Raw genomic sequence first — 23221 nt, 5'->3', positions numbered from 1 at the left:
GGTGATCATTAATTATCCAGGAAAAATTTCAGTTTACTTTAAGAGATTACATAAGAAATACGTTTTTCAATAACGGATCAGAGGGGCCGGATGAAAGAGTTCAATGAGCCGGAACTGGCCATAGCTGTTGTACATAGCTGATTTAGAACTTTGCAAGTATCAGATAACAACACCATATCGTGAAGGGAGCAGAGATAAGAAGCCTGGGTTATAAAAGAAATTAAAACGAGGGGGGTGGAAATATCGAAAGAAAGTTGCATTGAAGATAAGAAAAACATGTAGAAAGCGATTATCAAAGTAAGAAGAGAAACACACAATAAATGTAATAAAATGACTGAGAGGAATTAAAAATAATAGTCAAATTTTAATAAGGTACCTAGATATATGTAGGAATATTTTATTTCTTCAATCGAAGTGTAGTTCGTATATAATGAGTGCTGCCTTCTGCGAGTAGTGGTTTGTGCCATAAATAACTCATCGTCCAAAGGATCTAGCGGACAACACCCTGGGTAAGTAAATGGCCAACCAGAACCCTCGTTTCAAACAATTAACAGCCATTTGTCAACTCCACGTGGAGTCTTAGTTGCCATAGTTCCAATGCTGTCTTCTAAGTTTGTGCTCAATTTTCTGTTCCCAAGACCAGCTTTCTTGTTCTTACATTGATGGGGTCACGGTGGCTCAGTGTAGAGCGTTCACCTCTGGTGCTTGGGGTCTCTAGTTTGATCCCAGCTCGCGCCAAGTGGACTTTGTAGTGGACAAACACCGTATGCGTGGGTTTTCTCGGGGTTCTCCTGTTTACTCCCACTTTCTTCATTCCACCATTTCATTCATTATTTCATCATCACCGTCTCCTTTAGCCTAGCCGACATAACCATGGGACGTAAACCTTAAAAATTTGTTCTTACATTGTCTGACGTCTCTTTCATATTAGCCATAATATTGTTAAGAAAGAGCAGACACAGTAGATGTTAAGAAGTTGCAACCCCGCAAATTACGGTCGAAAGAAGAATGGAGGAAGGAAGGAATGCTGTTGTAAAAATCAGCATGGGAACTTGAAAGAAATTTGCGAACTGCATTTCTATTGAGTGAACGAACGCACTACAAGTTCAACGTAAATAAAAAGGAAACAAAGGTGAGTTATGACAATATACAATAGAAAAACTAAGAATAAAAAAATCCTTTAGTGAGTGAAATTAAGTTTGAGGCAGATGCAAATGATACATTGAAGAGTTGTATTAGGGTAGGAACCAGCTGTACATTTCAGGTATTTAAAATGAAAAGGACGTGAATAAGAACAACAAAGATTTGCACTACTGAGTAATTAGGTCGAAAAATATTGTAGTGAAACGGAAAAGGAAAAGACAACTGAAGTAGATGATATACGATAAAAATAGATAAATGAAATATTCCGAATTTGTAATGAAATAACGAGAGAGTGAGTGTATTCCTGTAATACTTCTTACAGAGAGGTCACATTAGAAAAGAAGTCAAATACAAAATACTGTGAAGACTATTAGAACTACTAGTCACACATTGCATGCAGCTGAAGTTCAGCTTTGCATATTAAACAAAGTATATCGACGAATAAATAAGGAAGATAAGAAAAGGTACAGTTTTGATTTAGGCTTGAAGGGGGCTAGGTGAAACCTTTTTAGATAAAAGAAAAGAGGTATACACAGCGTTCGTTGATTTAGCAAATTCTTTTAGCTGCGTGAATTTCAGTAATTTTGACAGCTATTAACCCTTTCCAGCCCGAATTTTTTTGTGTGTTGGAAAAACATATGTACACAGTATTTCCTGTTGCAATGATGCCACATCATAGATCCTCTGTTTTGCTTCAACGCGAGTAAGTAGAGATACCAAATTATAAGATTGACCCGAAAGAAGAGTGTTATGATTACATGGGGAAACTGCATGAATTAATATTAGATTTATGATTATAAACAGTTTGTGATTCCAAATGGCATCATTGAGCTGGAAAGGGTAAGAAACTGGAATAAAATGTAAATATCAAAAATCAGGAGGAAACCAATTATTAAGTAGAACAAAGAGGAAATGACGAAACGATATTGTAATTGGAAGAGATGTTCGACAAAAATAATGTCTCTTACCAACAACATTCAATAACTATTTAAAAGAATAAATAAATAAAAGATTCTCGCAAGGGAGTAAGGACAATGTTGTTTCGGTTGGAAGTAGAAGAATTAGTGTATTTGCTTTGTAGATTTTATGGTTGCTATTGCGGAATCTGAATCGAAAATTCACATGCATTAGAAAACATGATGAAAAGCTTAGAAAGTGATGCTATTAACAGATGAATATATTTATGAAAAAAGAAAAAAACGAAAGCAAGGGTAGTTAGATTGGTGAAAGCTGTAACAATTAAAGAAGTTTATAGAAAGGAGTTGAGACCGTCATTTTGAGGACTCAAAAGAAAGAGAAAAAAAGCAGATTTCAAATTTTATTCATTATGTTCTTTGAGCATTACATTTCTTGGGTGACCAAAAGTTAACGCTATTGCGTTACAAAGTTCTTCCACGCGACACAACGACGCCGGCTAGTAACAATACGCAACTCGAACAATAGTTCATTTTCCGTTGCCTGTGGGAAAGGAGTTCATTCCCAAGGTGCTACAGGACTTTTCAGGAGTAGACCTTCTTGAACCGATGAATTTGGAATACCCCTATTGCCAAGTGAACATTTTCCACCAATCACAAGCAAGTACCCTCAGCACGTTCATGATGGCTGAATCTGTCAAAGTCAGTTCATATGGGACGAGTGGACGAACCATCACACTGACAGCCAGTGGCCTTAGTTTTTACCTTTGATTATTAAATGTACACATCCGTAGATTGGATTGCATCAGCTATAAACTAGTTCGTCTCTCAATTAAAACGTATAGTAGCACACATCCGTTTTTATAGTTATTTTACCGTGGTGCTAGCTCATTGTGGATCAGTGTCGGAGTTTTAAGTGGAAATTGATTGTCGCGTAGTTACAAAAAAGAAAAAACGCATAATAATGTTAAAGTCAAGAATACATGTTAAGGGGTCGTTGCGCTTGTACCAATGAACAGTGGCCACAAAACCCACGATTACGTAACAAGAGGCTGAAGGTTTCGTCATCAAGTGGAAGACGCAGCTACGGTGATTTGTTGTTCCCCTCATCCCTACAAAGTGCCGTATAATAATCTTATTCGCTAGTGATTTGATAATTAGCGAATCCCTGAAGTACAGCTGCACGAACAACAACAAAATCATAAGTATAATAATTATTCTCGATACAGGCCCGAAATCATCCACAGAGGTTCGGGGGGGGCAGCATGAACATGTAAGGGGGCCAAATCATTAGAAATTCTCTTACAAATATCTAAATTGTGTTTTTTGTATTAATAGTAGCATTTTGTATTGAGGTCTGAGGGGCCACAAAAAGTTTTGGGGTACCAGGCCGCCCTAGCCCCCCTCTAGTTGCGGGCCTGTCTCGATATACAAGATCACCAAAGACGATTAATGGTAACTTGTTGAGTTATTAACAACTGATCAGGTGAGCTCAGCGGTAAATCCTTAATTGCATGGTTATATTTTAAAAATCTGGTTAATTAGACTCATCTTTGTAAACTGTGAATGCAAGATTTAATATTCTTGGTCAGTTATAAGTTCTAATAAATATACATAACATTTAATTATTGGGTTTCACTAGTTGCAACCTGTTAATACGATATTGTATCAGATTGATTGCCAAGGTGATTTGAGGGTACTCGTCCCAGGAGGCCATAAATTTCTTCTTACCTTTGGCTCGATTATTGATAGTTATATCACATTTTTGTCGCGATATTTTGTTTCTCCCGAAAATGTACCAATGGGAGCCGAGCACCAAATGTCATGCTCGTGGTCTCACAGTAATTTGTAACAATGAATATCATATATGATGCTCAAGAACCTGGATAGGTTAGTAATTTGTGATATCAAACATGAGCATCATATATGGTGCTCATGGCCCCGCAGAGAAATAAGGTGAGCACCACATACGATGCTCGTGGCAGTCAACCTGTAGTGCTAACCCAAAGCTTTTATTTTTCTTGCTGTGATTGCATCTACCTATCGCGATTCCAACTTTCGATGGGAGGGATGTAATCATGGTAACTATTATGGCTAGCTGGAATATTTTTTTTACATTCACTTTAGGAAGTGTGAGATAGAGATTTTCAAAATTATCTGAGATTCATTCTTAATATCGTGTCCATTTGTGAAGACACGGACAGCCACAATAGGTGATATCAAAGTAAAGCATGTGTCTAGTGTTCGGTATCTAGATAGTATTATTAATGAAACGTGAGCGGGAAATGGACAGCGAAAGAGAAATAATTTTCAGAAAAAAGAGAAGATAATGATCACAAAAAAAGCATTTCTATCAAATTTAACATACCAGAGATAGTCATGATAAGAATAAAAATACCATTGTGTTGAGATATCAGGGATATCTTATGATTTTAGTACAATAATAATACACTGTTCTGCTCTTAAAAGTTACTTTAATTTAGTGGTGTCATCAGCTTCGTCTAGAAGCCTTTAACTCATCTTTAAGGTAACAAATCATAGAGGATACTGTCAATAGTCTGTGATGGGGCATGAGTCAAGAGTTTGTGTGAGCAGGAGTAAAGTCGGAGTAAAGAAGTGGGCATGCCATAAGTATTGTGAAGAACATTATTTAGTAGCATGAAGATAATAATTAAAAAGAGCATTTGAAGTTTGTGTGCATGTACCCGTATTCGGAAATAAAGATTAGCTTAGTTGAGAAGTATTTTTTTTAAATAAATAAAAGTAATAGCAGAGGACAAACGGGATTTACACCTGCAAATGATTTTAAGAAAACATTCCCCAAGAATATTTTGTTGATGAATGTGCATGAGGGAGGGCTGTAATTGTAACAATTTAAATTGTAATCTTACATTTCCATTTTCATTTCGTCCTATCTGAATTCCTTCCTGTCTAGGGAGATAACTTATTGGAAGCCCCTCGTAACAAACAAACACATTTTTGTGTACATATGAATAAAACACTATTACTACAAAGGTGAATGATTAGAAACATCTTAACGTATTCTACCAGAAGAAGAAAGCACAGTAAACAGTCGTATTTTTGGAAAGGTGTTACTGTGTATTTCGAACTACTGCTCGGCATTGTTTACATGATAAATTTTGCTCATATTAATTTCATATAATGATATATATTCGTTCGTTCATACTGTGCATCCCTTGTATTATAAAAAGGGATCAATTTTAAGATCACCTTTCTAAAATATTCTTTATAGTTGATATTGTCTTAAAACTTTAAACAATGTAACTGCAAAATAGAAAAAGCTATAATGGCCATCATTGGATTTAAAGTATTTCAAAAAGCAAAGCTTATTGTAGAAATTGATTGACAACACAACATTGCTGCACGTCTTGCAAATGTCTGATGAGGATCTTGGTAAGAAGATCGAAACGTAACATGTAAAGTATTTATTTTTATGAATAGTACAGTCTTGTTCAGCAGTTCAGTGTTTTATTTCAATAACTGATTCTGAGGAAAGATGATTCAATCCCTTAACGGGGAATTAAAAATTACTAATTCATACGAATTTGTCGATATTCAATCTTATATGAAGAATCGCAGTTATGTACTCTGTAAGACATCTACAGCGTGTTTATAAGTGAATGGCGTGGTTTTAAAAGTTAATAACAAATCTATTTATTACCTTACACGGGTAAAACCTACAGCGTAAGAAGTGGCAACTGTCCAAATTTCTCAAGCGCTACCTGATGTTTACTGTTTGTCATGCTTACTGGGCCGAGATAGTGGAGGGAAATTTTTCTCATTCTATCTTTGTTTCAATGTGACTCTGAGGTTTACGCAGTATCTTTAAAATGGATACCTGGAACAGCCTGGGAGAGCGAAAGAGAGCAAAGCATTGTGTTCACCAATCACATCCATGAATGACAAAACCAAGAAAGTATGGAATCTTTATCTCCATACACATCATTTGAGCCTTCATGGTCTATCCCAAAAAGAGGTGACCTTATTTAATTTTAATAATTATTATTAACTCCTATATGAGTGTTATATTCCAAATATAGGAGACTTTACGTATTAATTAACGAATTAACTTTCTTATTAAATTCACTTGTTAGCGTGTATATTCATTCCAATTTTGTACGAACAAAATCACGAACATACATTTATAAATTCTTTTGTTATTATTTATCAGGATAATAAGAGATAATAACGTTCCATGTACTCTTCGTTTTAGGTGGATAAATTTTTCAGGTTTCCCTCTAAATCTGTATGAATAGATAGTTAAGATTTGAAAATAAACTCCTGATTTCTAATGAAATATTTATGAAACTTCCGTAAATTGAGATTTTATTTTGCTTCCGAGTACAAGCTACTAAACAATTTCTGAACAAGTAAGGTACACGAACTAAATTAAATTCTGAAAACCTTAAATGTTTCGGAAATGTTATACTTTCAGGATAATGTAATTGGGCACTTAATATAACGCAAGTAACAACAACAACGTTTCATTTTTTTTATCCAATAGAACAACATGTTATTTACTACTATTAATCGTTTATGACACAATTGATAAACTTTCATTTTGAAGTCAACCTAAACTGTACTTTTGTACGAGAACTGGAGCTTTGCTTCCAGGATTGAAATTCTTTCCATTGAAATTATCATGTAAAAGTACTAAAATGTTTATATTTTGTGAATTTGATTTGACTTGATTTTCAGTTTAGCGTCTCTTTCAGCAGTGAGGCTATAAGAGACGTGGACCTACAGCTTAACATGAGATTCAAACCACATGAGGTCCTACCGGGAATCGAGCTGAAATATTTTCTAAAACATACCAGAAAAATCGACACATATTGAAATGAAATGAAATCTTTTACGTCCCACGGTTATGCCGGTTAGGCTAAAGGAAACAGTGATGATGAGTAATGAATGAAATGGTGGAATGAAGAAAGTGAGAGGAAACGGGAGAACCCCGAGGAAACCCACGAACACGGTGTTTGTCCACCACAAAGTTACTTGGCGGGGGCTGGGATCGAACCCAAAACCCCAAGCACCAGAGGTGAACGCTCTACCACTGAGCCACCGTGTCCCCTTCGACACATATTGTCTCTCTTATATCATAAAACAGGATGTCCAAGAAGTCCCCGTGCTCCTAGGTTTAAATAATTCAGAGAACAATGTATGTATAATTTTAGTTGTAGTATTGGTAAATATTGCTTTTATTGTCACAGACAACACTATCTGGTAACCCTGCTTTCAAACACTATCTGATATCCCAGTGTTTAAGGTCATGTGGAGCATTTCAATTGTGAAGCTATGGCTGATGTGAGTGCTTATAGTTACCCAGTTGAGGAATGGTTAGTAGCATGTATAAGTAGGTGGACGAACAATCACACACACACTGCAAACAATAACACAAGTAATGACTGTGTTTAAAGATCGCTTTGGCAAGAACCCATCTCGTGAACCAATCCTGCTCGATTAAGAAAAACGTGCGTTTGCTTCATAATGTATCAAAGACAGGCCACGTACCGAACTAAGATGCATGAGGAAACATGTGCTGCCATCTCTCGATCAATTGAGATATCTCCAACCAAATCGCATCACAAAAGAGCAGTTGAACTAAATATACTGCATATTTAACAATGTTTGACCACATTAAAAAGAATTTATTTTAAAGAAGAGGTCTACGGGTACTTTTTGGATAGCCTGTATTCCTAAATTCCTTTAAAGGTTGTCATGCCTGGATATCTGAATAGTCTTTTTTCTGCATAAGATGTGATTTTACTTTCGCTGTGCACTTCCTACCATAGAAACAATTATTTTACTTTCATTCAAATAACTGAGGAGCTTCAAATTACCTCCTCATCGGGATATATATATAAGTAACGATAAACACCTCCATCAGGATAAGGCAATTTAGCCCTATAACCAAAGATGGTATGGAGGAAATGTTCCCAAGCTTAATGATATCATCAGACGAGAAGTATTGGATCAGAACTAGCTCTGGTCGCGTTTATCCCAATGTTTCCCCACGGGGGTTGGGTAAACTCCTGAGCAGCATTTGGACGAAGGTAGACTTCGAGAATAAAGCAACTGCACTGGGAATCGAATATGGGCGGTTCAATTGGTAGATAGACCCTTAACGGCCATGCTACTACGGCTCAGAATCTCTTGTCCTATTATGTCTAAATGACAGGTCGTTAAGTAACACACTCATAAGCGCCGACTTGAAGAAAATATTGGGGGGTCCAAGCAATGAATAAATATATCATCATCGTATTCAACCCTTTTCAATTAACTGCTTGATGAAGGCCCCCCTCCCCCCCAAATCTCGATCCGCTGCAAAATTCATACTGCATTGATCTTCACTTGTCAGGTCAGTGTTGCCAGAGTGTTGGTTGAAGGTTCAGTGCTCTATTCAGTCTAAAAACCAGTCTGAAAACCGCCTTTTCTATCGAATAAGAAGGCTGTAAGGATGGCCACGAGCGACTTCGAGCGAGTTTTCTTTGAAACTCGACTCGACTCGAAACAGACATATTTAAGCTCGACTCGAGAACTCGGCTCAAAAAATTTCCTCCAACTCGACTCGAATTCAGGTCGAGTTTCGAGTCGAGTCGAGCCAGAATGAGCCAAATGGAGCTAAATTTTATGTAGTTTCAAGTACTCTCTTCAACTATCCTACTTAGACAGCGTAATTATTATCAATGATACTACTGTTACTACAAATTATTATTATTATTATTATTATTATTATTATTATTATTATTATTATTATTATTATTATTATTATTATTATTATTATTATTATTATTATAACACCGTGTATGAACATGAAAGTTAGGTAGTTTCTATCTGAATACTAAAAACTAATTGACTGCCGACCTCGGAAGTCGTGAAGTCTAGGAGGCATAGCCATCGTTCACGAGATTCTGGATTTTAGTTCCGGAGAAGCAAGGATTTGGCTAAGGCCAAATATTATTAAAAGTTATAGTGCTCTGGCCAAACTTGTTCAAAACTGCTCGGCTCGGGCGTGGGTGAGCCGATCTAAGCCGATAGCTCACCCAAACTGAGAAGAACAGAGCTGATAGCTCAGTTGGGGCGAATCGATGGCTCATCCCAATCATGCCGGCTCGAGCATTTCGCTCCGTTGAAATGGGCCGAGAAAGTTTACATCACTACCCGGGTTGAGCTTTTGTTTGGGCACAAAAATTCGTGCAGGTCTCAGCCTTGTTGGTAAGAACTAAACTATATACTTAAATTGGTGCTAACGACATTTGAGGCCTCGTTATAAAATCCTTTGTCATCTCGTTATCGAGACGAAACGAGATACAAGCAGTGTCCCCTCTCGTGAACAATACTAAAAGTATTCCACTTTATCGCTTACATTTCTCATGGCTTTCGCTTTTCAGTTTAATCATGCCATGATTTTAAAACGAGTTAAAACGAGCTGAACGAGCGAGCCATTTATCAAACTCGACTCAACTTGAAACTTGACAAAAAAAAAAATCAGCGACTCGGTTCGGAACTCGGCTCGAGAAAATTACGTTTGACTCGACTCGGATTCTAATTCGATTCGAGTAGAGTTTTAGCTCGACTCGTACCCATTCCTAGAAGGCTATTCCTAAGGTTGAATTAAAGGAATGGCGAAGTTTACAACAGAAATTCTTGCTCCCCTTTGTTAATTCTTCCTCGGCCGGATTATATTGGAGGGGCGAGGACCCCACCGCTAAATATTGGGGGGGCCAAAAGTGCCCTGCCCCCCCAAAGTCGGCGCCTATGAACACACTACTGAGTTTTGAACTCACTTAAAGCACCCTATTTTTAACTTGTCGTATACTTTTCAACGACTACTTGTCATTTCCTTCAGACGTATCTTTTAAGGAATTCTTACGTTGTTTTGTGGACTTACATTAGAAGTACTATTTCTGCACCACAGAAAAAAATATCATTGTTATAACAAAACAAAAGCTATGGTGATTGGAACGTAGCAGTCAGTGTCAAATATACAAGTAGGAGGGAAGAAAATAGAACAGATGACTAGTCTTCGGTAGTATTATTAGTAATGATATGAAATGTGAACATGAAATAAAAGCAAGGATAGAAACGGCGAAAGAAGCCTTTAGGAGGAAGAAAATACTATTTTGTGGGACCGTGAACAAAGAGTTGGTGAAAAGACTCATAAACTTTTTCATGTAGAGTATTGTACTGTATGGGCCAGAAACATGGACATTACGCAAAAATGATTAGAAACGACTGCTAGCTTTCGAAATGTGTGTGTGGAGAAGAATGGAGCGAATTAGCTGGGTCGAGCGGAAAACGAATGAAAGAGTGTTAGAAATAGTAGGGGAGAAAAGAACAATTTTAGATATTATTAAGAAGAGGAAGAGAAACTGGTTGGGACATTGGCTAAGAAGGAAATTTATCATGAAGGACGTGCTAGAGGGTATGGTGGCAGGAAAGAGAGGGAGGGATGAAGTAGTCTACAATTAATGGACGATAGCAAAACAGAAATATCCTCCGTGAAGTCGATGAAGTTAGCGGAAGACCGTGGAGCATTGAAGCCTCTCAGTTGCAGCAAGTTACCTGCCAATAATGGCAGAATAATTATGACGATACAAAATCAATCCTAAATTTACTTTAAAAGAACTAACTTAAAAGGTAAATGTACTTTAGTATCATAAACGTATGTCCTCGTGTAATATCTTGGATAAAAAGTCGGGGATAAAGGTCGAACTTTATTAAATCTGCGCCCATTAATATGAATGCTTACCTGGTTAGAATTTAGAGGGAAGAACATGATATTTGAAAGTACTTCCTATTGTCAGTCTTCATATTTCGAACGTCCGTTTATAGTTGATGATACATATATTACAAAACCACACTTGCGTTCACACCACCTCTAGCAATAATAGTTAAACCTTTACTTGGAAAGAGTGTCTATATTTTCTATATGTTAAAAAAAAATGCTGCATATTACAATGCTGCACACCACAATTTGTTTTCTTTTTAAATACTTTCTTTTTCTTTCAGTAAGGAAAGGAAGGGCCAATGGAGTTTTGTAGAAGATATTGCCTTGAGAAAGACGACAAGTAGTCATTGGGACGGAACGGACAAGTTAAAAACCCGAGTTCTTAATTGAGTTAAAGATAATATTTTTATTAATATCATAAATATATTGCCTTACAATATACTGTACAAACTTTGTAGGTACCAACTGTAGGCGTTCTGGGAAAATGAACAAAAAATTTAATGTTGGTACAATAGTTCAGATGTTTTAAAGATAAAAGACCAGCTAAACTGAAATAACATTTTAAAGAAATGAAATAAACTATCTTTTTGTAAACTTTTGAATGGCGGCGCATAAAAGTTTTATTATGAATGAAACATAGAAAGATAGAATCTTTCTGTCACATTTTTGTGTAGTGAATGATAATGGGTAACCTTACAGTGCCAATGTAGTTACTTTAGACACTGTACGAGGCCAATCTTTGGGAGAATTCCTTTCATAGGGCATTACTAATTTGTGGTCGTCCAAGTGATCTGAATGCTGAAACATAGTTTTTATATCAAACAGGACAAAAGAACAGTTATAAGTTGCGTACCGTAGAAAAATGCTTAATAATCAAACATGTAGATCGGTGCAAGCTCCTAAAAGAGTTATTCCCAAAGAAGTAAAAACTTGTATACAAATTCCTTACTCTTCACAATTATCGACAAAAATTCAACGTATTCTTGGAAAGGATAACATATCTGCCTGCAGTATCCCTCCTAAAAGTTTAGAAAAGCATCTCACCGGGTTTAAAAGTTATTTTGTTGATCCACTAAATAAGTCAGGTATTTATCGAGCTCAGTGTGAATGTAACTCTTTTAGCACCCGATATGGCCTTTCCTTCCTTAAATGACATAAGATTCCAATTGCTTGCTCCCTCATTAATCCTACTCTTAACTGGAAGAATTGTCGAAAATGGGGCAGGAACGGGATGAACAATGTATCCTTCTTTCTCTACAGTCATTGCCCAAGCTGGAACTTCTGTTGACCTTTCCATTTTTTCTCTTCATCTAGCGGAAGTTTCTTCAATTTTAGGGGCAGTAAACTTCATTACGACCGTACTTATCATATGAACTCTTGGAATAACCTTAGAATGAATGCCTCTATTCGTTTGATCAGTAGTAGTCACTGCTGTCCTACTTTTATTATCCCTCCCTGCACTCGCAGGGGCCATTACAATACTTTTAACTGATCGAAACCTCAACACTTCCTTTTTTCGATCCCTCTGAAGGAGGGGACCCCATTCTCTACCAACATCTATTCTGATTCTTCGGCCTCCTGAAGTATACATTTTAATTCTCCCCGGTTTCGGTATAATTTCACATATTGTAACCCAAGAAAGTGGTAATAACGAAACCTTTGATGTATTAGGTATATTAGCAATATTAGCAATTGGATTTTTAGGATTTATTGTGTAAAGCTCATCATATATAACGTCAATCAATAAAAATCAGTATTAAATGAAACCCATATCCCCCTTGATATAGGATACCATTTTTTTTCCATTCAAAATTGTATTCTCTACAAGTATATTTATTTTCTCTCCACACATATGCTGTAAAACCTAGCATTTATTTTATACGTTAAGCCCATTAATATACTTTTAGCCGGTATTCCAGGCCAATTAATAGGATTTCATTGATTTTCAGGTTTTAATTATTATTACAATATATTGTTCCTAAATTTAATTAATTAAATATAATCCCCACCATCGAAAATTCACATTTGGCCCTATAAATAACAATTAAATAAGATGCCTGATTAAAGGGTTATCGTGATAGGATAAATCAAGTATTTCAATATACTCTTATTACATCTAAAAAGAATTAAACTTTCACTTCTGACATCAAAAATCAATGTGCACCATACACCAAGATGTAAAAAGATAAGCTAAGGTAAGCTAGTGGGCTCATACCTCGCATATAAAGATTCACTCTTCTTTTTCTAATGCTCAGTAATCCTAAAACCCTATTATTCTCTACAACACTCATCTTAGGAACCCTCATCTTCCTAACCTCCTCATCACGATTTGGTAGATGAAATGGTCTTGAAATTAATCTCCTATCTTTTACCCCTTGATAAGTCAGATATTTATCGGGCTCAGTGTGAATGCGACTCTTCATATATAGATCGAACTAAACGCAATATTAACACCCAAATTAAAGAACATATTAGACAATCAAAAAAAAAAAAAAAAAAAAAAAGTGACAAGAAGAGGGTATGTCGGGATTGTCCCTTCACCTAAAACAACATACATATAATATAAAACAGGTTAATGTGAAAAGTTCAAGAAAAATAATAAAAACAACGGGAGATTAAAAAATGATTTGTTATTCATAAATATAAACCGGCTTAAGTCTGGATTGTGGCAACATTGATAAAATCTGGCTATCTACCTTTAATGTGTATTTTGGATCTGGTAACAGTAACGTAACATAGACACCGCGCTTCTTCCAAACTCAACTATTCTTTTCTTTCTTTCTTTCTTTCCTCCACTGTGCTTAGTGTCCACCTTTACGTTATATTCATTAGATGGTATGTATTCCTGTTTCAATACCATACTTTTATTACCCGTCTTTATCCTTGTTACTTTAGTATTGAAGACGGAACTAGCTTGTTGTTCTGATACGCCTGGAGAATATTTAGTTTTCACACAGGAGAATATATTGGTAAATAACCAACTTTTAGTTAATAGTTCTACCTTACAGATGGTACATCTACCCACTAACATTTTATTTCAATAACATTTACACTAACATGTACCCACTAACATTTACAGAGTTGGTACAAAAAATAAGAATATATAGTTAAAGACAGGGCAGAAGTATTATCGCGGTAACTCCTGAAATACAATGAAATACTTCTCACATGCCTGAAAAATTGTATTTGCGTTTCGCATTCACCAGAGATCTACAGTTGCACAAGGAAGTAATGAATCTGTTAAGAATCATGAAAATCTGTTATAGAAATGAGTAATCAAACAGCTCCTATATTTCGTCATAATTTCTGTGTATGGCGTAAAAAAATAATACAAAATAAACATTAGAAAATGTTCATCACATACTGAATTGAATGTGTTTTTATTATGTAAGCAAGATGAAACCCAAATTAAATTTGGATAAAGGTAATATTGACAAGAATGGGACTATGTTATCAATGATTTTATTCAAAAACTTAAGATTCATCAAGTTTGAACTTATTCATTAATTGACATTATGTATAAGCCCATGGACGTGATAGTGGGAACAGTTGGTCGTAGTGGTCATATGATTATTAAGTGGTAAGATCTATATGGGTTACATTCTGTGCTAAAATCTACATGGTTATATCTCTGAAATTATGGTTTTATAGTGGATAAACTGCAAGTTTCGTTTTCGATATTTAGTTATTGTGACATTTTTACAGTATATTGGCCAACCGATCACAATTTATGTTAATTATGCACCCATAAATATGAGATTTTAATGTATTCATCGTTTCTCATATTTGAAGGAACCGAGAATCAAAGCAGGCAGCACTCAAATAATATATTGGCACTGTAAGGTTATCGATATCATTCATTACACACACACACACACACACACAAAAAAAAAAAAAAAAAAAAAAAACTGACAGAGACTTTCTATATTTCTATTTTATATATTTATTTCATTCATAATAAGTGTTTTATGCATCACCATTCAAAAGCCTACAAAAAATAGTTATTTTTTAAAGTTTATTTTATAGTTTAATTGGTACAATAAAACCTGTCTTCAACGGACTCTTTATTAAATGGAAACTTGTGTTAAACGGAAATAATTCAGTCTCATTAATTTACTGGCAAAAATCGTGTTAAATTCTCTTCATTAAGTGGAAACTGTATTACACAGACAACGGAAATCAAAATAAACCTCTTAAATGAAAATTTCAAGTTTCGGAGTGCAACATTTAGAAAATTTTTAGACATCCTAAGAAAGATTAAATATATTTTTAGCAAAACAGATAGTGATGTACAAACCGAGGCAGAAGACAAATATACATGTTTTAGTTGAGAATTATACGGAAAGTCTGAAAGGAAAAGAGGAGGTGAAGGAAGAAAAGAAATAAAGCATTGAGTTGGAAAAAGAATGTAGGCTAAAGATGTATCAAGAGTCTATCAAAAGTTTAAAGGAACTGCAACATTTGCCTTACTTCGAAATGACACCGATATTCTCTGTGTGGTTTCTCATTCTAAAGTCTCTGTGGAAAGTTGAAGAGACAAGCAGCAACGTGTACAGAAAACCCTCGTTGACTATTGAAAAAATTAAGTTAACTTGTGTACAGTATTTTTTATGTTCATTGTAAGTTTTGCACATATTAATGCGTAGTAAAAATAAATACTGTAAATTGACTAAGGTACATACAGCATCTTGCTTTATCTCAAAATGTTCATTATATGCTTTTTTTTTTTTTTTTTTTTTTTTTTAGAGGTCTACCTTCGTTAACCGGAAACCTATGTTTAAAGGGAATTCTCGCTAGTCCCGTTCGATTCCGCTAAAGACAGGTTTTTCTGATCTAACCTATTGCACCAACATTAAATTTGTTGTCCATTCTCCCAGGATGTCTAAAATTGGTATGTGAAAAATCTTTATATTGTAAGGCAATATCTTTATTATTCTACTCGTCTGAAACGTAAAGTTAATTTTTCGCTCGTTACTACTAACTTCTGTTGTTCATAATCTGTAAATTTCCTGGTTTCTATTAACGTTAAAAACTGCACCATGTAGAGCTATTAGCAGTACACTTTCTATCATATTTTATAACAACAAGGATTATATTTTACTTACCAATTGTGATGGAAGAATTTCTTCGTGAGCACTCAAATAATACCACTCAGGCTCCTCGTCTAAAGGAGCCGAAGTAAGCTCTATCACAACCTACAACAGAGAAAAAAATGTATTTTAATTATAATAATAATCTAGTAATTTATAATAATCATAACGATTTTTTAAACTTATGATTACCAAGAAGAAAAGACATTTTTAAATTGTTTTCATTTTGAAATATCTCTTTCTATTTCTATCAATGTTTCATTGGAATGGATGTATTTTATTCCAACCGTGTTATTAAGACTTCTTTTGCAGTTTACTTCTTATACAACCGTTTTATTAAGACTTCTTTTGCAGTTTGCTTCTTATTCCAACCGTTTTATTAAGACTTCTTTTGCAGTTTACTTCTTATACAACCGTGTTATTAAGACTTCTTTTGCAGTTTACTTCTTATTCCAACCGTTTTATTAAGGCTTTTTTTGCAGTTTACTTCTTATACAACCGTTTTATTAAGACTTCTTTTGCAGTTTACTTCTTATACAACCGTGTTATTAAGACTTCTTTTGCAGTTTACTTCTTATTCCAACCGTTTTATTAAGACTTCTTTTGCAGTTTACTTCTTATTCCAACCGTTTTATTAAGACTTCTTTTGCAGTTTACTTCTTACACTATAAAGGAACCGTACTGCTAGAGACATATAGGTCAACGAGAGCAGTCGAAAAATTCAATTAATATACAGTATGCAGCAAAACAAATAGTACTGAAATCATATCGTTGACGTTTGTTTATTTATCTGCTGTACAACATAATGAAACATAAGAAGTGTTGTCAAATGGGTGTCAACTAAATGTTACTCAATGAATATTGTAAATTTAAGAGGCATCGCGCCTGTACATTATGTTTTTCAAAATGTTGACCATTGCGTCGCACACATTATTCATAGCGGTCCTTATAGATCGATGAACATGTTAGTGAACACGGGTTGCTGCAACGACAAAAGAAAAAAATAACAGAATCTTCTCTCTTATCTCTGGTATAGTAGTATCTATTCGGAAACTGATTCCTTCAGCTTATGGGTTAATTATTTAAAAAAGAAAAAAACTCAATAGTAATACCCCTTTTCTTTCTATAGTAAGTCATTCGTTGCCCTAATAAAAATCTTAACTTGTTTTATACAATTTGTATTTCGGACTTCCATTCCATTTATCACCAGTCGAGCAGGTCCGGATATCATGCGGGGAAGCAGATTCACAGCATTTAACAAGCATTATAATAGTCATACAGATTCCAAATCTCAGTTCCAAAAATTAATGTTTATTTCGAATACCAGGATACAAGAACTATACTACAACTGTCTGCTTTTAAACGATCCGGATTATAGGATACATCCGTTATCTTAGCACCATTTTACTTCCTACAGTAAGTACCTTGATTATTTCATTTAATACAATGAATTCGACGTGTATACTTCATTCATTTCTAATATTTTAATCCACTCATTACTTTAAGACAGCGACGTATTGGTACATGACTGCAGAGTTTTATATAACGATGGCTAAGAATACAATAAGCTTAAAGTTAAATGAACAAGTATTTACAATAAAATAAAACAATCAATTAAATTTTGACTTAATTTTTATTGATGTTTTACTGGAATAAAAATAAATAAAGTTTTTAATTTACCGTCTCACTATTGTGGCTTCTAGGCTAACGGAGATGGATGATTCATTAAAGTGAATGATTGTGAAATAATTAATGGAATGAAAATGTAAAAGGAAACGGGGAACTCCGAGAAAATCCAAGGACTGATGTTGTCCACCACAAATTTACGTGAGCTGAGATCGAACCAAGGACCACTTACTCCAGAGATGAGTGCTCTACAAGTGAAACATCGTGCATTTACTAAATTGACTGAAGTTTCAAGTAATTTTATTCCCAAGAAAATATTCATGGACGCCTATTTTTGTCCCAAAATGTAGGATATGTGCATGTGAAAGTTTCTACTCTAATTTAATTAATGTGTACATAAAATACAAAACCTATTTTAGCATCTGCTAATAGGGAACATTAAATAACATTATATCTTTATCATTAGAATACCATTTAAAATGGTTTTACACACATAAATAAACCTCTAATCAATATCTTAAAGTTAAACCTATAAAATCAGCTACAGCAAATTGTATTGAACAAATTTACTTAATATGAGAACATACCTCTATTTAATATTGATATTTACTTGATTAACATTGTTTATTATAATTATTTTCGCTAAAATAAAGAGGTCTACGAGGGAGCGTAGAAGCTGCAAAATTGCGGAAAGAGTCCTATTAATGAAGTGGGTACTATCTATCATTATTTCTGTATATCAAGGAACAGTATTTCTCAACCAAGAGTGTTCAAATTTCTGTGCATAGAGTACACAGAGACTTTCAGTTTTACGTCCCACGGTTATACCGGCTAGGTTAAAGGAGACGACGATGATGAGAAAGGAATGAAATTGTGGAATGAGAAAGTGAGAGGAAACGGGAGAACCCCGAGAAAACTTACGCACACGGTGTTTGTCCACCACAAAGTTCACTTGACCTGAGTGAGAATCGAACCACGGACCCCACGCACCAGAGGTGAACGCTCTACCACAGAGTTACCGCGGTCCTACATAGAGACCGGAAGTATATATAGGAATACCTACTAATCATATTAGAGAAGTTTTCAAAGTACATAAGATAAACTCTCTCTCTTCTGCCCGAAAAAAAATCAATGTTAAAAGCACGTACGTATTTTCAGATGTCAAAAATTAAAAAATAGAAAAAAACATTATAACAAAATACGGTAAATATATACAGGATGTTAATGAACTATACCGACAAACCGAGAGGTGATTCCTTACATCAAAATAAAAGAAAAAGTTCACATAGAGCTGTGAGGAGAAGTGCATAATTTCAGAACTAGGGCTGTCCAAAATCGTCAAAAAGCTGAATTTCTACACGCGCTATTTCGAATTCTAGAAACCGTGAAGTGGCGGTTCATATTGGTGCAAAAGAAGCCATACATACGCAATCCAAATATGCAAATTTCATCAATGTGCAATGGATTCTCTACAGGGCATAATTCATAGACATTCTCTCTTCAGAATTCTCAAAAATGCTCTGATTTCAAAGAGAGTCCAAAGTAGGTAAAAAGGCAAGCCTCCCTTGATAACAGGGACACGAAATACTTCAGTGGAAAGTCCGAAATGTTAGGGAACGGCAGCACCACGGTCTCTCGTGTTCCGAATAACGTGTGCTGTGATTTTTTGTTCCATGATACGTGAAAAAAAAAAAAAAAAGGTGAATCATGCACAAAACACATTACAGTACGCGTTATCCCGAATACGAGAAACCATGGAGCTGGCAGTTCCTAACACTTCCGACTTCCCGCTGAAGCGTTTCGTGTCCACTGCTGTCAAGTCTTGCCTTTTGTCTACATTGAACCCCACCTTGAAATCAGAGCATATTTGAGAATTGTTAGAGCATGTCTGGGAATTATACCTTGTAGAGAATCCCTCGCATACTCATTGAACATTGATGAAATTTTCATTTTTGGATTGCGTATGTACGACTTATTTTACGCTAATATGGACCGCCAATCCACGTTTTTCGAATTCGAAATGATGCATGTTGAATTATCTTTTCGATGATTCTAAACAACTAGCTTCGAATCTATGCACTTTTTCCCACATGTCCATTTGAAATTTTTCTCTTATCTTGATGTAAGGAATCACATCTATATAACAGAATTTTTGCTTGAACTCTCATAGGTTATCAATATTGAATTTAAATTTATAAACAATTATTCCTTACTTATCTTAACAGAAATCAAGTGCAAAGAAGCCTATTTTAAATAAAAACAAAACAAGGAAAAAAATCATATTTCAAATTATTTTCCAAAATAAGTAAATCCAGCAATCAAGAAATTTTGATCACTCTATGTTCATCTCAGGACTAAGGAAAAGGTAAAATTAAATTAAGGTGTATTAATCAGTTCACAAACAAATAACTAAAGTTATTATGAATAAACTGTCTGTACTTAAAAAATCATGATCATGATGTCTTGTATGTTTCTTGTGAATATCTGTAATTTAAGTTCTTTTCAGATCAAGAAATCCAATTTCGTACTTCTCAAACGTCATAAACTGCAGATTCGATAATTATCAAAGAACTTGATTCAATAACTGTGTATTAATAACCAACTGACACTTGCTTTAATTAACAAGTGTTTCCAAAACATCCTAACTATGTGGGACTTTATATACTTAGATTTTTAACATCCTAATAACAATGTTAGTTATTTTTGAATGACTCGAAAGGCTTGAACCATGTCTTTTGAACGTTATTCCCGATGTTGTATTTGAAATATCATACTTACTGGAATCTAATGCCCCATCGATTTTAATATGCACCCAAATTTTTAATAACTTGAAATCAGAAAAAAAGTTTTGCTAGCAACCGTAATGCGAATTAAGAACATTTATCTTATACAATTAGTTTCTAATGCACAAATGGAAAACTTATCTTATACAAAAAGTGTATTTTATAAAAGAATATCAATGGATTTGTCTTTAGTTATAAAAAGAAAACATTTTATTATTTTAAAAAAGAACTTTTGTTACGTTTTGCTGAAGCTATGGTTGTTTAAACAGTGTAGAAGTGTTGAACAACAACAAACACTATTTTTCGAACAAGACTTTTTTTTTTTTTTTTTTTGTATTTCTGTATTGGAATTTAATACGCACTTTTTTCAATTTGAAAGTAAAATTGAGTAGAATGATGCACATTATATTCGAGAAAATAGGTATATTGACCGATAGTTTTACTTGTTATTTTGAAAATAGTTGAGATAACACTTTATCTTCTTCCGTCTTTGTTCTATTCCTTGTGCTTAAATTTCATACTAATTTGCTAGACCTTAGAGATAGGGGTTCTTATCTCTCTCTCTCTTTCGTCATTTTCACTATGTCAAGAAACGCTTAGCAACCTATAGTCTTGGTTGGTCTGCACTAGCAGATTGCTTCAATCAATCAGAATGTTTTGCTGGTTCGAGTTAGGTAAATAGGTCTGTTTAGCAGCACAATCATGACAAATATCTGCGGGAACTAAACTCTGACTTCTGATTCGTACAGAGTTCAAACTCAGCATTCTTTGACCCCTGGAGCCCAATTTCGATCTGCACCAATAGTTAGGGTTATTTGTTTTCTGCTTTCATTTTCGAGTCGCTAGTGAGACTTTATATGTTCTCCCTGATAGGGCTACAGAAGGCAAAGAATGCTGAGTTTAGTTCTCGCAGAGGTTTGTTGTGATTCTGCTGCTAAACAGACCTATTTACCTAACTCGAACCAGCAAAACATTCTGATTGATTGAAGCAATCTGCTGGTACAGACCAATCAAGACATGATTGCTAAGCGTTCTTTGACACAGTGAAAATGGGGAAAGAGAGAGGTACGAATTTCTATATCTAAGGTCTGGAAATAGAAGATAGTCTGATAGATAGGACTCCCTGATAGATAGGATTCCCTTCACCTATCGTATTATTTTATCTCACTTTTTTATAATGTTATTTGTAGAGGTTTTATCAGTCTTTTATTTCAATGTCTGTACTTTGCCAGTATTAGAGACTGGAATTAACAAAGCCCAGTATTATTAGTAATGAAATAAAGTGTGAACGTGAAATAAAAGCAAGGATAGGAATGGCAAAAGAAGCCTTTAAGAGGAAGAAAATGCTATTTTGTGAGACCTTGAACAAAGAGTTAAGAAAAAAAGACTCATAAAGTATTTTATGTGGAGTATTGTGCTGTATGGGTTGCAAACATGGACAACATGCAAAAATGATGAAAAACAACTGAAAGCTTCCGAACTGTGGGTAAGGAGAAGAATGAAAAGAATTAGCTGGGTCGAGCGGAAAATGAATGAGAGGGTGTTAGAAATGGTTGGGGAGAAAAGAACAATTTTTGATATTATTAAGAAGAGGAAGAGAAACTAGTTGGGACATTAGATAAGAAGGAACGGTATCACGAGAGACGTTTTAAGGGGTATGGTTGTAGGAAAGAAAGAGTTGAGTTGATTTTAGTTTTAGCATCCCGTTCAGCAGCGAGGCTATATGAGACGTGGACCTACTGATTAACGTGGAATCCGAACCACATGAGCTCCCGCCGGGAATCGAACCCGGGCAGGAAAGAAAGAGAGGGGGTGAAAAAGACTATAATTAATGGACGATATCAAAAGAGGAAAATCGTACATGAAGTCGAAAAGGTTAGCGGAAGACCGTGGAGCATAGAAGCTTCTCAGTTGCAGCAAGTGACCTTCCAATAATGACAGAATACCTATGACGATGATGATCTTATTATACATAATTCTTGAGCTTCATTGTAAGGAGAATTGGAGAATAAAATGAGGACGTGCAGGAACAATACAAGTTCTTTGTGAAGATTGTATTTTCATTTTTTAAAAGCAAAATTACAATCTCTCAAGAAGTCGACTGCTAAATCTGTGAAACGTATTAAAAATTGCTGCACGATACATTCCGCATATAACACCAATAATATTTTACATAAATAATGCAATTTAAGAAGAAGAGATGTTTGGTTTTAGTAATAGGAGTAAACCCCTACAGAAATCTTACAAACTATATATGTAACTAGAAATAAATAAATATTAACCTTAGATGTACCATCGATTTTATTTCATATAGATATCTTACCTCACCCAAAAAATCATTGGCCCCATAACGGTCATAATCCCATACGGTGATTTCTAATATCCGAAGTTTTAAATCTGCTCTTCTAACAGATGAGTAGATGAATGTTTGACTCCATTTTGGATCGTTTGTATTAGCCAAAGTTTTGGTTCTTCTTTTAGATTTTTCACTAGAAAATAAAAAGAAAACTTAATTAGTATAAGGAAGTTTATTAATAGAACATTATCTATAAGTGTGACTATTTCATTCTCTTTTAGAACAATAAAAGTGTGTTCAAGTTGATAAACAGTTTTGTTTTCTCTAATCTCTATGGCAGGTATTCTCAATTTTGTATTCCTTGTTAGACAAATTATTATAATAGATGCGTGGTTCTAATACGTACAGTGCATATTTCAACAACTGTAATTAGAAATATCCTATTAACACTAACAAACATAACAGTGAAATAAAACAATTTTAACTAACTAATTAACTTTATGGCCTATGAAACTCGGAGGTTCAATACCGCATTTACAAAAGCTCGCCATTAACTTCTGTCCTTAACCAATTGGATCCAGTTTCTACTTTGTATTCCTATTTCTGCGAGATCCATC

General features: G+C 34.8%; 1 protein-coding gene across 10 annotated transcripts in view; it reads right to left on the bottom strand.

The window, feature by feature from the left end:
- Positions 1 to 23221, bottom strand: part of Rim (Rab3 interacting molecule) — a 516869-nt gene that overhangs the window by 114436 nt on the left and 379212 nt on the right. For all 10 annotated transcript variants that reach the window (XM_081769756.1, XM_081769757.1, XM_081769750.1 and 7 more), the window contains 2 exons: positions 22632 to 22797; positions 15915 to 16004 (listed from right to left, as the gene is read on the bottom strand). In XM_081769756.1, coding sequence (XP_081625882.1) covers positions 15915 to 16004; positions 22632 to 22797 — 256 coding nt within the window. The remainder of the gene's footprint in view (positions 1 to 15914; positions 16005 to 22631; positions 22798 to 23221) is intronic.

Source organism: Thermobia domestica, chromosome 8 (genome assembly GCF_964235325.1).
Source record: "Thermobia domestica chromosome 8, izTheDome1.hap1.1, whole genome shotgun sequence".
NCBI lineage: Eukaryota > Metazoa > Arthropoda > Insecta > Zygentoma > Lepismatidae > Thermobia > Thermobia domestica.
Note: the sequence above shows the minus strand (reverse complement) of the source record. Positions and strands in the feature narration are given on the sequence as shown.